General features: G+C 37.1%; 1 protein-coding gene across 1 annotated transcript in view; it reads left to right on the forward strand.

Annotated features, from left to right (window-relative positions):
• The first annotated feature begins 1,801 nt into the window (after positions 1-1,801).
• Positions 1,802-18,698, forward strand: part of Cps1 (carbamoyl-phosphate synthase 1) — a 111,908-nt gene continuing 95,011 nt past the window's right edge. The window contains exons 1-2 of the mRNA XM_003474476.4: positions 1,802-2,084; positions 18,346-18,455. Of these exons, the coding sequence (XP_003474524.1) occupies positions 1,962-2,084; positions 18,346-18,455 (233 nt within the window). The 5' untranslated portion in view covers positions 1,802-1,961. The remainder of the gene's footprint in view (positions 2,085-18,345; positions 18,456-18,698) is intronic.

Below are 18,698 nucleotides of genomic sequence, written 5' to 3' on the forward strand. Positions count from 1 at the left end.
CATGTGTTCCACACATATGTGTAAATGTGTATATTTGTATATATAAATCAAAAGCAAAGAGCTAAGATCAAGGCCTAAATTAGATTTAGTTAATTTGATTTTTTCTATACTGGAGATTGAACCTGAGGCCTTTGCACTGAGATTTACATGCTCAGCCCTCTTTATTTTGAGATATAGATAGTCTTGCTAAAGGGCTGAGTTGCTTAGGCTGGCTTCTAACTTGTGGTCTCCCTGCCTCACTCTCTCTGGGTGCTACAATCCATACACTGCAGCTTTCAATCGCCAGTTCTGTCGTCCTCCAATTCATTTTCTATGATATTTCTTTAACAGAAATTTCTCCTTTATTTCTTACTCAAAAAAATCTCTACAACTGTGAAGAACACATGAGCAAAGGCCAAGGCTCTATGAGGCACCCCAAGCCTTCTGTTACATGGTGCTTAGCTTTGTACCTGCTTCTAGGTTTCTTCAGACTCAGTTTAAAAAATAGGCCATGTATTCTACCCTCTGGTTCTGTGGTTTCTATTTTTTCCCCGCCCTCTATCTACATGGAGAAATAGCAACCTTCAAAATATGGTCCGACACAATCTCACACGTAAATCTGACTGTGCGTGCAAGAGGAGTTACATCTTTCCTTCGTTTATTCCCCTCCTATTTATTTTCCATTGCATTGGTATACACTTCTCTACTAGTAGCTATTTTACTAATTTCTTGTATTTATTAGAATGAGACTATTATGTCCCGTTTTCAAAGTCACCAGAACCACGGAGTTTGACCTCAGAGGATGCTGATGTCCTAATACATTCAGGGAGATGATGTAGCTTAAACTTTGTTCTGTTTCAGTTATTTTTTAAACGCCTGCCTCCCTCCCTTCCCCGCGCTGGCCTTGCTGTCCTGTCGTCAGATTTTTAATGCTTACATCACTCTGGGTCCCCTTTTCCATTGTGGAAAGCCCCAGGAAGGACTTTCTTTGCTTTTACTTCTTGGACTCCTTTGCAAGGATGTCAAAACATGGTCTGTGCTGTTTCCCAGAACCATGACATACGTGAGAGACCCCACCAGCCATGAGACCCTGGGACTGCCTGACTGAAGGGTTCAGTGAATTGATTTCACTTTCTTGAAACGTGAAAGCTCAAGTTTTGAAAAATTTCATAAGTACCATTTTAGTAACTAAAAAATTTTGTCAGGAAACAAGCTTACATTAAAGTCGACGTTTAACCATTGTTTCATGTACTTCCTACACATTTAACAGACTTGTGATAGGTATAGCAAGTTACTTTTCTCTAGCTGTACTTTTACTTAATATTACTGATAATCTTAAAATTTGGAACACAAAACAAAGCATTAGTAAGAATATAACACACTGCTCTATTAACTCCCAAAATGATAAAGATAGGTTTACTGTGTATTTCTGGATCAAATTTTATTCTGGTTTTTAAAAGCTGGCATGTGGTTCCATTATTTTTCCAAGCAAATGGAGGTGAGGCTTAGGCTTTTTTGGGAACCTATAATCTCTTTTGAGGCAAATTAGGCACCACATACAACAGAAGTGAAGGCCTCTGATCTTTAGCATTTTTAGAAATTTGCTACTCTTTAGGATAAGTCCAGTTATACAGTTTCGGTCACTTTATTCAGCCGCATAAATAATCTAATTGATGGGCCCCTGGCTGTCTCACACGCCAGCATTGCTTCAGCAGGAGAGGTAGTATTGGATGTGTTGCAATTTGTGTGACACGTCCATGGGACATCATTGCGCGAGAAGGGGCTGAGAGAGGAGGAGGAGCTGCGGGAGAACATTTAAGGGCAGAATGAATGGAAATCCAGAGAACTCTGCAGCCAGGCTGACACCCTGCTTGTGGGGCTTCCTCTCCAGCCTTCCTTCACATCGATTCAAAAATCTCCTAGCAGAAGTCTCATACAGTGTATGTGATTTCATTTAACTCTAGTCACGATCCATCTTCAAAATGACGAGGATTTTGATAGCCTGCAAGGTGGTGAAGACACTGAAGAGTAGTTTGTGCCTTACCAACGTCGTGCCCCAACGATGGAAGTATTTCAGCCGGAGCAACTCCCAGTTCCCTGTCCAGGTAACACCCATCTTCCTTCTTTCTAAGGTCAGCAGTGGAGCAGAGATGCAAAGTGCCCCTTACGAGGCAAATACAGACTTGAGTGCAGTTCCAAAGTGCTCATCTATTAATATTCACTTTATTGTAAAACCTATTGATTTAGCAAAGGCTTGTTTTTATTTCCTCTGAGTAATTTTGTTCAGAAATTTTCTAAGTCAATTTTATACTGTAATTTTACAATGCTTTCTACCCAACATGAAGAATGGTCACAGTTCCTGTGAAAATACACATTTAAAGATACTACTTGAGGACAAAAATTAAAAAAAATCTCTCATTGCTCCTCTGTGCCTTGATTCTATTGTTGACAGTATGAGTCTGAGAAATGGAGTTGTCTGGGTGTGCAAGACCGTACCGCGGTAGGTAGTGTGTCAGGCTGCCGTTGTGGGATCCCTCTTTGAGGGTGCCATTTTAATAAATTTTAGAAGAAATGTATCTATGTCATTTTGATAATTGCAGATCATCATGTGGATACTGCTGTTTTTCTCTTTCTTTTTAACCTTTCTTTAAAAAGGCCCAGTTTCATTGTCATTTTGGCAGATGAAGACCCTGAGGTAGATAGCCGCTGATAATTCGGTCTGTCCACAAGTATGGACAACTGGGGGGCAAATCTAGGAAAAGGACATCACACTGTCTTTCCCTTTGCCCCCACTATCAAATTTTGCTCTCCCCGAAGGGATGTCTGACATTTCCTATAGCTTTGTGAAGACGTTTGTTACCAGACAAGTCTGAAATTACTCCAAGGGAAAATCATCTGCAATGAACATAGAGTTTAAGTAATCTCAGTTGCTTATGTGCTACTTCTTTAGCAGTAAGAACTGTAAAACATGAAATAGGGACAAGCCTCTGTATGCTGATAGAAAAATAAGTTAGAAGAGTCTTGAGTGTCCTGCTTATATTTCATGTGCTCACTGGATTGAATAAAAATGTCTTAGGTGCTTTCCTTTCTTGGTTTACTCAAGATTTAGTGCTTTTCAGTCCTGACACTTGTTGGGCTAAGTGGTGGCAACAGAGTCCTTGTGGTAGTTTCCATCGTCCCAGCAGAAAGGAAAGGATGCTTTTAATAGTATTAGTGGGGTGCCAGCAAATTCAACCTACCACGCTGAAAAGACTCTAGAAGGAGTTTAAGAAACTATCATTTGCAATCAATTAAACCAAGGAAAACATATTCTTGGATTCAGTTTAAGTATATCAAGAAAACCAGAAACTAGAACATTCTAAACCACCGTAAAAGTACTACTCTCTCTAGGTATGGACTGTGAAAGTGAATATTTGGCTTTAGTTCAGTGTTAGCAATATCTCAAGGATATTTGTGTGTGACCTCAGGGAGAATAAATGGTAATGAAAATAATATCACTTTTTGGTTAGAGGTGTCTTCTAAGTCTGAAAATAATACCACTTTTGGTTAGAGGTGTCTTCTAAGACTGAAAATTTGGGTTGCTTGGATTATCATTTTTCTTCTTATGGAAGTAGATGGGAGGGATTGGTGTGTCTTCCCGTTAGGCCCCAGAGGCAGAAGTTGAATGGTTACTTCAAAATGGCAGATGTCACTGAGACTAGAAACCAGTTCCTCCAGATCACAAATTAAGCACTCTGCTCCAACAGTACCCACAACACAAGCAGTCTAGTTATGTGGCTGGACTACTGGGGAAGCAGTTCTTCTAGATCTGGTGGCAGGTCTGTTTCAAGGCTCTGCCACTGCGCACAGCTAAGAATGACAGATTTGTGGGCGGAATAAGCCATCATATCATAGTGTCAAAGTCATTACTCACCCTTGGTCATTACTTGCCTGAGTTTTGGAGGGATGCCAGACATGAAAAAGAAGTTCTTAAACTTCACCGTAGTGAATTAAAATTCCATATGCAGTCCAAGGGGACTTGTGCTATTCACTTGTTTTGAAATAGTATTCTACCTAGCTTCCTTCCTGGTTTCCCTTTTAAAAACTCTCTAAGAAAGATCTACTGAAATTTATTTTTTAGATGGGTATCATGTTTTAAAGACAGCTAAAATCCTTAGGATGTACTTACACTTGGGTCAGTGAGGGGTGGTGAGAAGTTACTAAGGGTTAGTAGGCTGTGGTCAGAGGTGCCAAGTAGATTGTGAAAGGCACCCTGTGGGCAGATTGTGTTAGCACTGATCTGTAAGTTCAGTTGTTTTTTCAGTGTTTTTGGAGGTCATTTTCCCTCTTCCCTTGGCAACAGAGAGAGAGAGGGTGGGTTTGACGACAGCAGTGATGTGCTTGTAGTTTTCTGAGGTGCTTCCTTGCGTTATTTGCTCGTGGCTAATATTTATAGAGAGTGCTCTGCCAATAGACACAATTGTGTAATTCACTTGGGGGGAAGAGTTTCAAGGTGTTCTACATTTTAAAGATAGTTGGTATCAAGGGTATAAGTGATCAACAACCATAAAGCATAAAGGTTTTAAGGACATAATCTCTTTTCTATTAAATATTGAAAATGTTCAGTGCTCATTATTACTCTCAGCTGGTTGTAACAGTATAGTGGAAAATATTATGGATGGGGAATCAGAGATCTGAATTCTAACCTGTGCTACACATTTCCTGACTTTGGTAATTCACACATTTTCTGAGCCTAAATTTTGTTATCTGTACTGTGGAAACAGATCTTCATTTATTCAGGAGACTATGTGGTCCTCACGCAAAGTCAATGATTGAAAACCTACAAGAGTCTTCAAAGCAAAAAGATATTTTAAAAATATCTGCTGTATCCATTCAATAGAAGGACTTAGTGGGGGGTTAGATAAGTTTCCTGTTTTCAATGTACTACAAATTATTACCATGATGTCTGGTAACAGTTCTTACAGAATTATAACAATGATTCTTTCACCTTTGCTTTAATATCAAACTTGTTTTTAAGAAGATGTTTCTTGTAATGAGAATCATAAAGGATTTATAAAGCAAATAATTATTTTTTTCATTATGGAGAAGTTAATTCCAGAGGCAGAATGTATGCTAGAATATCTTATTTCATTAATTAATTCATTAATTAATTATCTAACAAATATAGAAAGTGTATTGTGGGAGTATACAGGAATGATATAAGTCAAACAAGTTGTTAAGAAATGCACCAGAAACTTTTTAAAAATTCTGAGTCTACAAGATTTGGAAAGTCACTAAGGCCAAACAGTTTTATTTTTACTTGCAAATGAATTTGGAAATCAAATGTATTAAACTGAAAAGGTTAAGTTCCCCGAGAATAGAAAAGTTTTCAATAAGCACTGCTTGTACCATTAATCCACTCACTTTCAGAAATGGTGAGCTGTGTTATAATTAAGCCAGGAACCTAGCAGCCCAAGTGTCCTCTCTGTTACTTCAGACTCAAATGAACCCTCAGAGTCATCGCACTGCACTGAAGGGATTTCACTTTGCAAAATTTATGTTCTGAGTCCATCATGGAAATTTCTACTTAACTCAATCTGGAGGAGCTATTGTTATTTGAGTAGACATTAACAACTACAAAAATTCCTGCAGTTGGAATCATTTCAATATATTGTAGTAGCTTTAAAAGTTATTCATAGAAATAAAATTTGTTATTTATTAGAGTCTCTTTGTACTCATTGGAGGTAAGGGTCAGGTATAGTAGTAAGGTTATGAAATATTTTTAAGATTAACTATTTTAATAGGCTTATTGCCTATGGATACATTTTAGGGCTGAATTTCATCTGAGGTAATCTGTTTTTTTCAATGGTAAATTAAACTCCTATCCCAATGAATTATTGCACAGTAGGTTGGAAGACAACAATTTGGTTGGAAGACAACAGTGCATATTTTTGGTGTGCAGAGATTTTCTAGGTAGAAGGTGGCTTCTTTTTTTCTTTTTTCTTTTTTTAACATTTTTGTGCATGTTCTCCACCTTTTGTATCTTTCTAAAGTATAGACTCATTTTTTTTTTTTGGCTTGGGTTGGCAACATCATCTTGACATATTGGATTTCTTGACTCAAAAGACTTGAAAATGCTGTAGACCCATCGGCCTACACTGAGGGCCTGTGAGAGGGACGTGCAGGGTGGGCCAGCTAACGGAGCTCAGTGAGGTGCCTCCTGAATCTTACACCCTGTCTCACTTGCCTTACCCTAAACCCAGCCTGGGTCAAAAGCTAAAGGCTGGCTCAAGAGTCCAGTCTTGACCCACGTTTGCCTCGTGCCTCTCCTTGAGTTCCAATGTATCCATGTTTGGGGAGCGTTCTTCATGGTTCATGAAGTCTTGAAATGAAAATGAAGTCTTGTGTGAAAACAATGACTATTGTTTTGCTGTTACCTAGCCTTTGGTCTTTCTTCCTATTTATGACTTGCTCCAAAAGTTGAGACAAGTGGGAAAGAACTTTCAATACCCGCTAAAATGTGGTTACACTAGAATGCATTTCCAGGCTTAGGCTGTAACACATCTTTTTTGGGATCTTTAAAGTGACCGAGCCCTGAGGAAGACCACATGGGTATGTTCAAACTTGGAGTTAGACTTTCCAGTGAGCTCCTGTTTGCACTGGATTTTTTTTTCCAGTGTAGTCTAAATGAACTCAATCCATGAGACTACTTTCAAGGCTCCTCTCTTTTCTTTTTTTCAACCTATTAAATGCCACACATGGGTCTTTTAAATTTGGTAAGGAGGTTATTGGCTAATGTGAACTTGTCATAAACAAATCTGTAGGTTTACTACATCTTTAGAGAGTTTTATTGAGAATGTTTCTTCTGTGATATAGAACTAATTATTGGACCATATTCATTTATCACCTTATGGCAAAAGTTAGTATACAATACTGAAAATTGTTCCCCAGACTTAGAATAATATGCCACATAGCATATACTTAGCAACTGCTTGTTAGAAAACCTACACTTTGTGAATGGATTTGTAATGGGATTTTTATAAATACTATTTTTTATTTATAATGAGACATAGACTAAAACTACTCATCAGCTTGTCTCTGTCTACATTCAGGATGTAAAACTTTTCAAGAAAAATAACATTATGACCCCTCTCCTCCTACTGGTTTATATTTAACTAAAGGCATATAATTTCAGATTTTGTAAGGCTTCATTGATTATTGTGGTTATAGTACTTGGAAATCCTGAATTGTTAGACATTCATAACTACAGAGAAATCTCATGAAACATTTTAAAGACAGCAAATGAGCTGTAGTTCTGAATGATAAATATTCATATTTTGGTAGTGCAACTTAAGAATGAAAAATAAAATTTTATTTGTCAAAAAGAACATTTCCTGATTGTAAGTGTCTAACCATCTTACCTATAACGTAATTACCTGGATGAAGTTAGCTTTGGCTCCCTAATCCCGCAGTTCAGTTCATATTCATTTATTAAGAGGCTGAAAACTGAGGTCAGCTAATAGCTAGGAAAGATCAGGTAGGCTAGAAATCAGATGCGTTCTATAGCTGCAGGGCTGGGTGAAAATGGAAATAAGCACACAGGGGCCATGTTTTTCTGATATGCAAGTGACTTACATAGATAAATTACTCCACAGCAGTATATAGTCCCAGAGTAAGCCATTTTCATTTCCACTACTAGCTTTCCTCTATTAATTCTTTATATTCAAATCTTTTATGGCATTTATTGATGATTTCACTTAAGGCTTTGTATCCAGAACATTTTTATTGGTGATTTCTGGTAACCAGGAAAGAAATTCTGCTTCTGTACCCATTTCACAGGTGGGTAAGTGATTCAATTAACGTAAGGACACATGAGTATCTGCTTCTGTAGGCAAGTGCAATATACGTTAGAGAATCTGGGTAGAAGTTTAATTAGGCCCTGCTTAGTAGGCACATCTTTTCAATTGGGTATTTTGTTACACAGCCATCCTTATTGGTTAATCTGGCTTTAGAATGTTCTAAATCCTTTCTCTGTTCTGTTTATTGTTTACTCTAGAGCCCACTCATAAACTGAACTTTGTCTCAATATCACATAAATTTGATTTTTCATTTTCTCTCCTTTTTGCTGGATTATTATAACAGGTTATTTAAATCAAATAATATTCTTGTTTTATATGGCTGTTTGGATGTTATACACAGGACACTTTAAGACAGTGTTGTTTATAGTTGTTTATATATTGCTTCTTCCACTTCAACCGAAGTATTGCATGTGTTTGTAATAAAATATGACAGTTTTCAGTTTTCAAGTTGGTTTATATTCATATACGCCTGTAAGATTCACATAGGTAAAGGTCTAATGCTATTTTAGACTAAGAAATGTCACATTTTAACTTGTTTCCGCTGTCCCAGCATAAAGAATTAATGGAAACTAAAAGTTAGTTCAAAGTAGATGATCAGTATTGTCAAAGTTCAGAATGATGCTGGGATAAAGTTTAGCAAACACACAAGTGCTTTAGGTGATTTCTAATAATGTAATTCTGGAGAGAGAGAGAGAGAGAGAGAGAGAGAGAGAGAGAGAGAGAGAGAGAGAGAGAGAGAGAGAGAGAGAGAGAGAGAGAGAGAGAGAGAGAGAGAGAGAGAGAGAGAGAGAGAGAGAATATGAGCCGTTAGGCTGTTTCAAAACTTTCACAGGTTAATTTTGACATATGTTTAAATTTTAACTTTACTTCCTAAGGCTAGGCTCTCTAAATCACTTTAGAATAGCACCAGGGACACATTTTCAAAGCCTTTTGAAGGGGAATTTAGTTGTGTGACTGTCATTAATAGTTCTTGCCTTGCTTTTATCCTGCAAAACTCTGTGAAACATTTATCCTTCAAATATGATCTCAAAGCGAGAGTACTAAAGTACAAAATTCAGGTTGTTTATTTGTGGTCCCACAAAGCTAATAATTCTCCTTCTAGAAAATGAAAATAAACCCATAAATGTAATTCTGAAAATGAATTTTAACTTTGAGGAAAATTAGGAGCTCTAAAGATATGAGATATTTTGGAGAATTGATAGATCTCTCTTCATGATCACAATTTATAATGCTGTAAAAAATGAAATGTTTTCTGGGGAGCAGCAGTGCGCATGTGTAATCCCAGCTACTTGGGAGGCTGAGAGATGCTGCGAACACTGAGACAGCCTTGGGATACTTCGCGAGAACCATCTCTAAGTAAACAGGCTTGGGGTGTAGCTCAGTAGTGTAGTACTTGCCTAGCATGTGGGAGGCCTTGGGCTCAATTTCCAGCACTGAAAATAAATAAATGATATTTCATGACATGGTGAAAGAAAACAATATCAACATCCAAGGCAGACAAACAAACAAACTACCCAATTGTCGAGAATTTATTGGAATTTCTGGTTTTATGCAAACTCCTCTCACAAATATGCATTTTAATAAATATTACAATATGTCCAAGGTTTTATAAATATAGAAAACACAAGACTAAGCTCAATTTAGAATGCTTGTTTTAAGAGTAATATGAGTTACATAAGAGTAATATACAGTTTTGTTTTAAGAGTAATATACAGTTACATAATTCAGAGAATGGAATATTAAACAAAATTATAAAATGTGAGGTTAAAAAATAGAATCTTTACATATATGTAGGAAAATTAAGCTTTAGTTCATTTACACATTGTGCATGGGAAAATATAAATTATGGATAATTATATATTTAAAAATTTACAAACAGAAGTTACCACTTAATATTACTAGGGTATGGATACTTAATTTCAATCTTTAATATTTAAATTCATATGAAATACTAAGGAACTCAGAACACTATTCATTCGACAACTTGCCTAGTATTCACATTCATGACATCTATGATATAGGGTAAAAGAAATCAAACTATGAGTGTAAACTAACTTTCCTTGATAAGCCATATTGGCTGTAGTCTTTTACCTTTTGGGGAGTTGGAGGAGCTTGTTTATATGTCTTATAAACATAATAATCAAATAATCAAGGTGGGAAAATCAAATAATTTTAGAGAGATATCAATGTTATTGATTGCAGATACACTTTAAATATTAGTTCAAAATCAGTCATGAGGTTTTTGAAAAGTATGAATGCCTTCCCCTCTTCTAGGTGGGTGAGCAGAAACTGGATTTTAGGCAATCACATATGGACTCTGTGCTTAACGGGCCAAATAAAGTGATGCCCACAGACAGCTTCCACTCTTAAATGTTGGCTAATTTGTAACATCAGTCTTGATGGACCAAGTGGTTGAAGTGACCATCATGACTTAAGGAACAGATGTTGAGATGGTGGTGGGGGAGCCCCCTGTTGATTAGAGATCAACTTTTATAAATGGAAGCTTCAGGTTAGGAAGCAAAGAAATTGTGATGCTGGTGTGATAGAGTCTGAATCAACCGAAGAAGTTCTGGGCCATCTTGAGGTGTGTTTCTTCACCTCTGGCTGGCTCAATCTCCAGATGAGGGTGGGGGCAAGGGCTACCTGTGATAGAGACCCTGAAGGGACTGACAGCAGGAGATGTCCATGGGCCACATTTCTCAGGGCAAAGCAGCCCCAGAGGCAGGAACTCAGAGGTAAGTTGCCTTGTCTACCTCAACAAGGGGGTCCTCAACACTCTTGAGAACTTGAGACTTCAGAGCTGGGAGTCAGTGTGCATAGTTCTCAAAGCCTGTCAGTTCGTCTCAGATGACAGGATATATTTAATGACTAGGTATTTCACTCTGACAATTTATGGATTTATAGATAGGTAAACTCTTGGTTGACCTGGGTCTCATGGATTATCCATGGCAATTTTGTATTAACATTCTTATAACTAAATTAGAGTTCCTGGTTGAATTGCCTTTTATCGCCACTTAAAAAACAAGCTTAGAAAATATAAGAAGGGGTAATAAATCAGATTAGGTTCAGAAGTCCCTGCTCCTCCAGTTACTAGTGGATTGATCTTTGCTTCCCTAAGGCTCAGTTAGTTCAAGCATAAAACAGAGATCTTTATGTTACCTACCACAATGTTGCTTAGATGAAAAAAAAAATCCATTAACAGCTTTAGAGACAGTGCCCCCTCATTCCTGTTAACTATTATTGGGGAGCGTGTCTCAGGGAGAAGCTCGGAGAGGAACTTTCAATGACACAATGTCTCTAACCCTATTTTCCCAACATAGCTTCATAATTTTATTTGAAATAAGATCCTCTCCTAGAAGAGGAGAAATTTATTATTGTAATGTAAATATTCAGTGTTCAATCGCATATAGACACTAATCAACTGAGATATGTGCAATTGAGCTTGTATCTTAAAAGCTTTTCATGAAACTAAAGGGTAGAGTTAGACCAGTGAGAGATCATTTGACTTCTATAAAATTTGCCTGAGAAATGTCTGTTCTTAGGGAAATGTTAATACAGGTGTTATTCTATTTTTTAAAAACGAAGTGACTTAATATATGGGTTTCACACTAGGGAAATTCTGAAGTGTATGTAACATTCAATTACCATTTTAGTATTTAATTATACAAACACTTATTGAATGCCGAGGACATACTAGTGCTGTAGTAGAAACCTCAACAGTGGTAATAATAGAAACACAACAGGTTTAGATTTTTGGGGTGGAGGAGAAAAATGGAATAATTACGAGCTATAAAATATTTAGGAATTTTATACAGAAATGCAATATTGCAATAATGATACCACCTCAGTGAATTGAAACAAATTTACTGCTGACATACAGTAAATTTTGGCAAATAAGGATAAATCTGAACTGAAACCATAGTGCTAAGTAAAATGAATCAGACGTGGAAAGTTAAATATGAACAGTTTCACTTATACAAGAAACACAAAGTACAAATAATATAAAGAGCAAGATAAAAGATTGATGATAGGAACAGGCAGAAGGGATCCTGTGGAGAGCGGAAATGGGGAAGGAAGGAAAGAAAAGGGAAATAAAAAGACAGAGATGCGATGTGCCCACAGTGCTGGTTCCCCAAGATAAATGTGTTTATTATGCATCACAAACATATACCAATGAACAGAAAAAACAATGAAGACAATTTGCATTATGTATATTGAGTCCAATTTTCTTCCTTTTTGCCAATGATGAGAGTTTGGATTTCTTGATAACAATTACTAATATTAATAATGAAGAAAATTGTGAGAAAAAAGCAATGAAACTTAGAAGTCATTCTCTAGCCTCTGCTGCAGTCATTTTCTGAAGCCACCCGGCGGAGGTGGAGAGTTAGGGTCCCTGTTGGCTCACAGTTGCCACCCAGGTACAAAGGATCATTACTTTCCTGTTTCCTGTTGCATGGATTATGCCTATGGAGAATATTTGCCTTTGCTTTGAAGAGAAGGTGAAAATTAGTAAAAATATCCAGAAACCAGTAGGCAGCAAATAATTCTTTTGAGACACCATCTATGGTTAGTTTACTACTGGAATGTGACACGTCACTCATGGTTTTAGATACTCACCAAATCTGCAGTGACTACTGTACTATATGGATCACAGCTGGCTGCTTCTGTGAGGTGAAGAGTCGAATTTGGCTTTCAGGTTGCTATTCTGGAAGTTGCAATCTAGTAGGTTAAAAAATACCTCAAAAAGTTAAAATGCAAAGCAACACATAGCCGATGCATGATGAATGCCATGTGAATATAAGTCCTTAATTCTGACCTGAGTGACCCTTTGGTCGTCAGAGGAGCACTAGGCAGCCTAAGGATACAAACTGTTTACAAGGACACACTTACACATAAAGGGCTGACCCAGAGAGTGGGAGGCTAAGGTATCCTATATGAAGAAAGCGCGATGACGGAGGAGCTTATACAGGAGTTGTCTGACGACCACTGTTATTCAATAAATGTTTGACAAAACCTTAACTGCACTGCATAGCTTGGGTAGAAGCAAGCAGAGGCTGGAGGCAGGTGGGACACTTAGGTGGCCATGGTAAATGGTGACAGGGATTTTCCCTGTGGTGGTGGCACCTTTTATGCAATGTAGTATTAATTCTAGAAGCAAATGGGTCACTGCTTATTAGTTGTTAGAGTCATTATTTTTAATTATAAGGTGCTGTGTGCTGCGATGAAACTATTTTAATTGGAATATTATTTAAGCAACTTTATTATCTAGCTTGTACTCTCAGATGTGTTTTGAAAATTGTTCCCTTTAAGATACATAAGGGAAAGATGTCAGAGGGAGTCACCAATGCCAGGGAACTTAATATCTTTAGGTTTGGATTTGGTTTGCTGATCGTTACTAGAAAAACAGTGAGTTAGATACTTGCATTTTAGAGAACAGTTCAACAAAACACAAGAAAACTAAATTAATAATTTGAAATGTTGTTAAAACTGTAACTTCTATGGCTGCGGATTTGGCTCAGCAGCACAAGCACTTGCCTAGCAAGTACAAGGTCATGAGTTCGATCCTCAGTACCAACAAACAAACAAACAAACCCCCAAGCCCACAAAAACTGTAATTTCTATCAAAGATAATACAAACAATAGACTTCTAATAAACTAAAAGAAATAATGGGGAGGAGGCGTTTAAGGTAGGAGAGCATTTGCCTTTCTTTTTTTTCCTCTGAATTTTGCTTTCTGATTAAATTCTTTAGTCATTTAGAAGTATTCTTCAAAAAACCAGATTATCTAGTCGATTTCATTTCATTAACATGTGAACAAAGCTTATTCATTGCTTACTATGTCCCGGATGCTGATGTAAGCTGGAAGCACATTAGCGAACAAAACAGTGCATACTTTGCCCACATGAAGTTCATTTTCTAGTGAAATAAATCAGATAATAAATAAGGCAGTGGATGCTGTGTTAGGAAGTATGATTGAAACTGTTAATTCTGTACAAACTGAGCTCATGGTTGCATGAAGACCAAGAACGAAGTCACAAAGCAAAAGGAGGAACTGAGCCAGTCTGATTGGTTGTGATACCTTGTGTATCATGAAGGTTTTCGGAACAGAAATCCAAACTGTGGTCCTTGCCTGTCTTATAGGAATAGGCAAAGCGCAGGCAGGTGTTTGTTTAAAAAGAAAGAACTTTTAAGAGTTCAAAAGAGACTTCGATTTCACTGTTTACTGCTTTTTCTAACATTTCTCGAGGGCTGAGGTCTAGTGGATGTCCAAGGTCTAGTTGAAATTGGGTCCAAAGGCAGGGTGGCGTGGTGAGAGGTGTTAACTAACTTGGGGTATGCAGGCCAGGAGTCTTCTGGGAAAGAAGAGTCCTTTGCTTTCTGTTGTTACGCTAACTTTGTATCTTTCCTTTCTACTCTTGCTTACCCAGCTGCTTGAGTTAGTTTTCTATCTGACCCTATTGTTAGGCTGCTCTAGTCATATTAATGGAACTAAACTACTATATCACGAAGAAAAGCAGGCAGGTTACTGGAGTGGAGGGCATACGGTAATTCTGAACAGAAGCTGTCAAAGTAGACCTTGCCAAGAAAACGAGATTTAAGCAAAGACTTGGAAGAATCCTTAAACTGTAGACTTTAAATTGGAAATCTGACAAGTTTCTTTATCAAAAATTTTATTTTTTGTTATCCCAAGCGTTGACTAAAAAGATAAAATCCCCAAAGGAAAGGATGATATTTGTCTTTGTATTTCCAGGTATTTTAGTTACATTCTTTTTCAGGTTTCATCTATTTCATAAGCCCTGTTCATATTTAGCGTTTTAGTAAATGTGGGTACTTAGGAAATTCATCCATTTATCACCAGTTTTTTCACACATGGCAGAAGCTCAAGAATATCTGTGAGTTGAATGTTTACAATGTCATATTAGCAATGTAGACACATCAGAGCCATGTGACTATAAGCCTCTTTGGTTTGCAAAACTCGTAAAATCCTATTTCCCTTCATCAAGGTTTCCTTTGCACATTCAGCTTTCAGCATACCAAAGGGCTCTCACAGTAGGCACTTACATTATAATTTAATATTACAATCTAATCCCTGGGCTATGAACCTTTGTCTACTAGGACCAAGGGTATTAAAATATCTTACGGTGGTAATAAGGTGATTTCTTCTGGACTTACTGGGGTGAAATAGCATTTGGGGAACTTTTAGCTAGAAAAGGGGAATTCTAAATAATGTCTCTTTGTTCAGAGTGCCTCTATCAATTCATAGATAAGTCAATTGGTGCTCACCATTTTAAACTCATCGGAGACCAGAGTAGTTAGGAAGAATATAAAAGGTACTGTAGGCAATAAACAGAAGCCTTGTAACAATATAATGTGTGGTGAGAAAGAGAATTGGAAGATCTATAAAAACCTCCAAAAAGAACAAAAAATATAATTAAAGCAGCAAAAGACATATTGAACACAATCTCAGGGACTATTTCAGGCTGTAGTAAATGTCTGCTCAAATATATCTTTAGAAAAAGGAAATCAAAGTAGAAAACTAGTCCCAAGGAGAGAAAAGAAAAATACCAAATAGAATTTTAGGAGCAGGCTAACAAAAGTCGGATTTGCTTATGTTAATTTTTACCTTTCTTTAAAATATTTAAATAGGCTCTTAACCGAAGACCCAATAATTTGAAATTCTTAGATGAGAAGAGGATAGAGGAAAGAAAAAGAAAATATAAACAAAGATGATATTTTAGGCATGCAGCAGGGGAGAACAGATAAATTGGCATAGAGAAAATAATTGAAATTTGCAATTTACTTTTAAGTTTGCTAAGTATAGTTATTTTACATTCCATGAAATTATATTTCTTATATTTTACATTCCATAAAATTATTTCTTAAACAATATTGTTTAATAAAATGTTTTTCTTTCATTTTGTGAAACCATTTCAGTTACACAAAAATTCCTCAGGAGTAGAAAATAATCTTTCTAGTGGAAAATACTTGTTTTGAGAGTGAATTTTCATTGCTTGGACTAAAGGTTTCATCTAGTGATATGTGTCAGAGTTACCTGGAGATTTTCTTTTTGTCAGTAGATACACTCTTATTGAGAATCATCTTCACAAGATAGCTTATAACAATCTTCAGAAATTCATCAAACACTATCACTCTTACATCCGAAAATAACCTCTATCTTGAATTATAATTAGATAGAAATTGCCAAATCAAAGTAAAATATAGAATTGGAACATGTTATTAAATGTGACATGCATAGTAGCTTTTCTAGGCACATAAGCAGAACTCAGACATGCAGAACTCAGACATGCGTGATAAGCCAATCTATGCCTGAGAAGTCTTGTCACCTCTCACATTAAATTAATTACTCTGCTTTCCTTTGTGCTGAGTAATTCCAAAATCTTTTTTTTTTAATGTAGTGACTGTGAAGATAAACCATAACTTTTGAAAGATAGTGTCAAGCTTGCATTTCAAACACTGGTTCCAAGGCTGGGGATAAAACTATTTTAACTATAGATAACTATAGATAAGTCCAAATTATTTTGGTAAACCCTGCCCATGAACACACACAAACACACACATACACACCATATACACATACAAACAGCACATACATACACACACATGCTCATACACACAAGTATATATAAGATGTACAGAACTTTTTTGTTTTCCTCAGAAATACAAACTTGAAATTCACATGTTAAATTTCTGATTTAAAAGAAAACTAGTAATATTACATGTTCAGAGGAATGTGATAATATATTCTATCAAGTTTAATAGGAAACAGTAAAATAATTTTGTGAGTCAATGTAATACTAGGTGCACACACTTAAGATGTAAGAGCATAGCATACTGATGATAATCAAAATCCTACTTTTACTTTGAAGATTAATCATTCTAATGGCCAGTGGCTTGGGCACTTTAGCTCCCAAAGAAGTATCTTATTTTTGTGGTGAAGATTATTATAGAAAAACAAAGGGCTTTTTTTCACTTTAATACTTGAAAATCTGAGTGTCCATGACAAAGACAGGTAATATCACGAAAGAGCCTAGAAGTCATTCACTGAGTACTGTGGTCTCACAAAGTTGGTGAGCATGTATGTGGTAAGGGTGGGGATGGGATAGCAAAACGCAGTGGAATTAGACACAGTGGCTCTGGCTTATAACAATCAGGGAATCTCTATCTCCCTTCCCTGAGCCGTTCAGGGACGAGAGATATTCTGTCTCCAATGGCTTCATTCACCCTTTCAGAAGCATGTCACCTCTCAGGATCTCAGGATCTTCATTCCTTTGAACAGTTCCACTCATGGCCAAACTAGTTTCATCTATATTTGTACCCATCTCACTAGCTCCAGGTTACTTGAAGTAAATCACAGATGTCAAATTGTTTTGTGCTTTAATATTCTGGTTTGTAAGTTTGATAATGACAAGGACTCCTAAAAATAAAAGTACAGTATTAACATGAATCCAAAAATTTTTTATCTGATATAATTAAGCATCAATTATTAAAATTTCCTCAATTGTTACAGGATGTTTTTCTTGGCAGTTTGTTTTTAAAAGCCTGGCTTAAATTAGTTTGTCCTATAGACTCTTCTGAAGCCTAGGTCTTACCTTGCAGGCGCGGTTTAAGATGTTTTTCTCTCCCTTGAAGTTTATAAACATTGAGAGTTGGATGCAAAGTATTTTACTAGGAGAGTTTAGAGTATTTATAAGGAGAGGATAAAATCTGCTTTTTAGATATGTTTCTCTAATTGTCCCTTTTCTCTAGCAAGAATTTTATAGAGTCTGATTCAAAGATTAACTTGGCAAAGTAATCAAATTCAGAACGCCCCTGGTCTAAAGAGGGAGCTAGACATGGATGTAATTAACGATAATGAAAAGCAAAATAATGGTATGCGTTTAGTGTGCTCCACAATGCTCACTGTAGTATCAATACTAAGAGTGAAAAAGCTTCGGCTTCTTCACAAGTGCAATGCTGCTGTGCACAGGGAAGCCCCCGGACAACTCCATCAAACGCGAGAGCTTTGTGGCGCTCTGTGTGACAGATAATCTTGAAGATTTCTCCCGGCTCTAAACATCAGAGTGAGGACGAGCTGTGTGGTATGACTCACAATGCTTTTGCAAACTCATGAACTTCCCTGCAAGCTATACGGGAGTGAAGCTAGGGAATACTAAGGAGGAAAAGATAGACCACAGCATTTCAGCTAAATTGAAACCTTTCTGGCTTGTCAACAACTCTACAAGAAGACTTAGAATAGGCAATGTGTGGACATGCTTCAGTTCCTCTTTCAAGCAAAACAAAAACCTGTCAGGTGACAAGAGCTCGTGGAAGAAAAGTGACAAGAAGCCAAAGAACAATCCCGAGTCTGGGGAATATGATTTTATTATATATATTGTGTATTTATTTAAGATGCTTGGGTGTTTTATCTTTGGACCGTGTGTGTGTGTGTGTGTGTGTGTGTGTGTGTGTGTGTGTGTATGTGCGCGGTGGCTTGTATCCCACTAAGATTCATCCAACTGTTGTTTTAGGCACAGACAGCACACATTGTCCTCGAAGATGGAACTAAGATGAAAGGCTACTCCTTTGGCCATCCATCCTCAGTTGCTGGTGAAGTGGTTTTTAACACTGGCCTGGGAGGGTGAGTAACCCATCTCTTGTGAGGCTTTATTCTTTCACTCTGTTGAGGGGAAATAGGCTGATCTTACTCCAGAGGGAACACAAAATCGCTGTATCATCAGACCACAGATTCCCCAGTGGGTGACGCCTACCACAGCCACCCTGGAACAGAGGCTTTGATGTGAGGGTCCTGCCAATGCAACTAATGAGGACCTGGGACCTCCTGTGGCCCCTAAAAAGAAAGAACAGAATTCATCCTAGAAAC

Source organism: Cavia porcellus, unplaced genomic scaffold (genome assembly GCF_034190915.1).
Source record: "Cavia porcellus strain 051 isolate PalLab524CR breed Dunkin Hartley unplaced genomic scaffold, mCavPor4.1 scaffold_26, whole genome shotgun sequence".
In the NCBI taxonomy this organism is placed as follows: domain Eukaryota; kingdom Metazoa; phylum Chordata; class Mammalia; order Rodentia; family Caviidae; genus Cavia; species Cavia porcellus.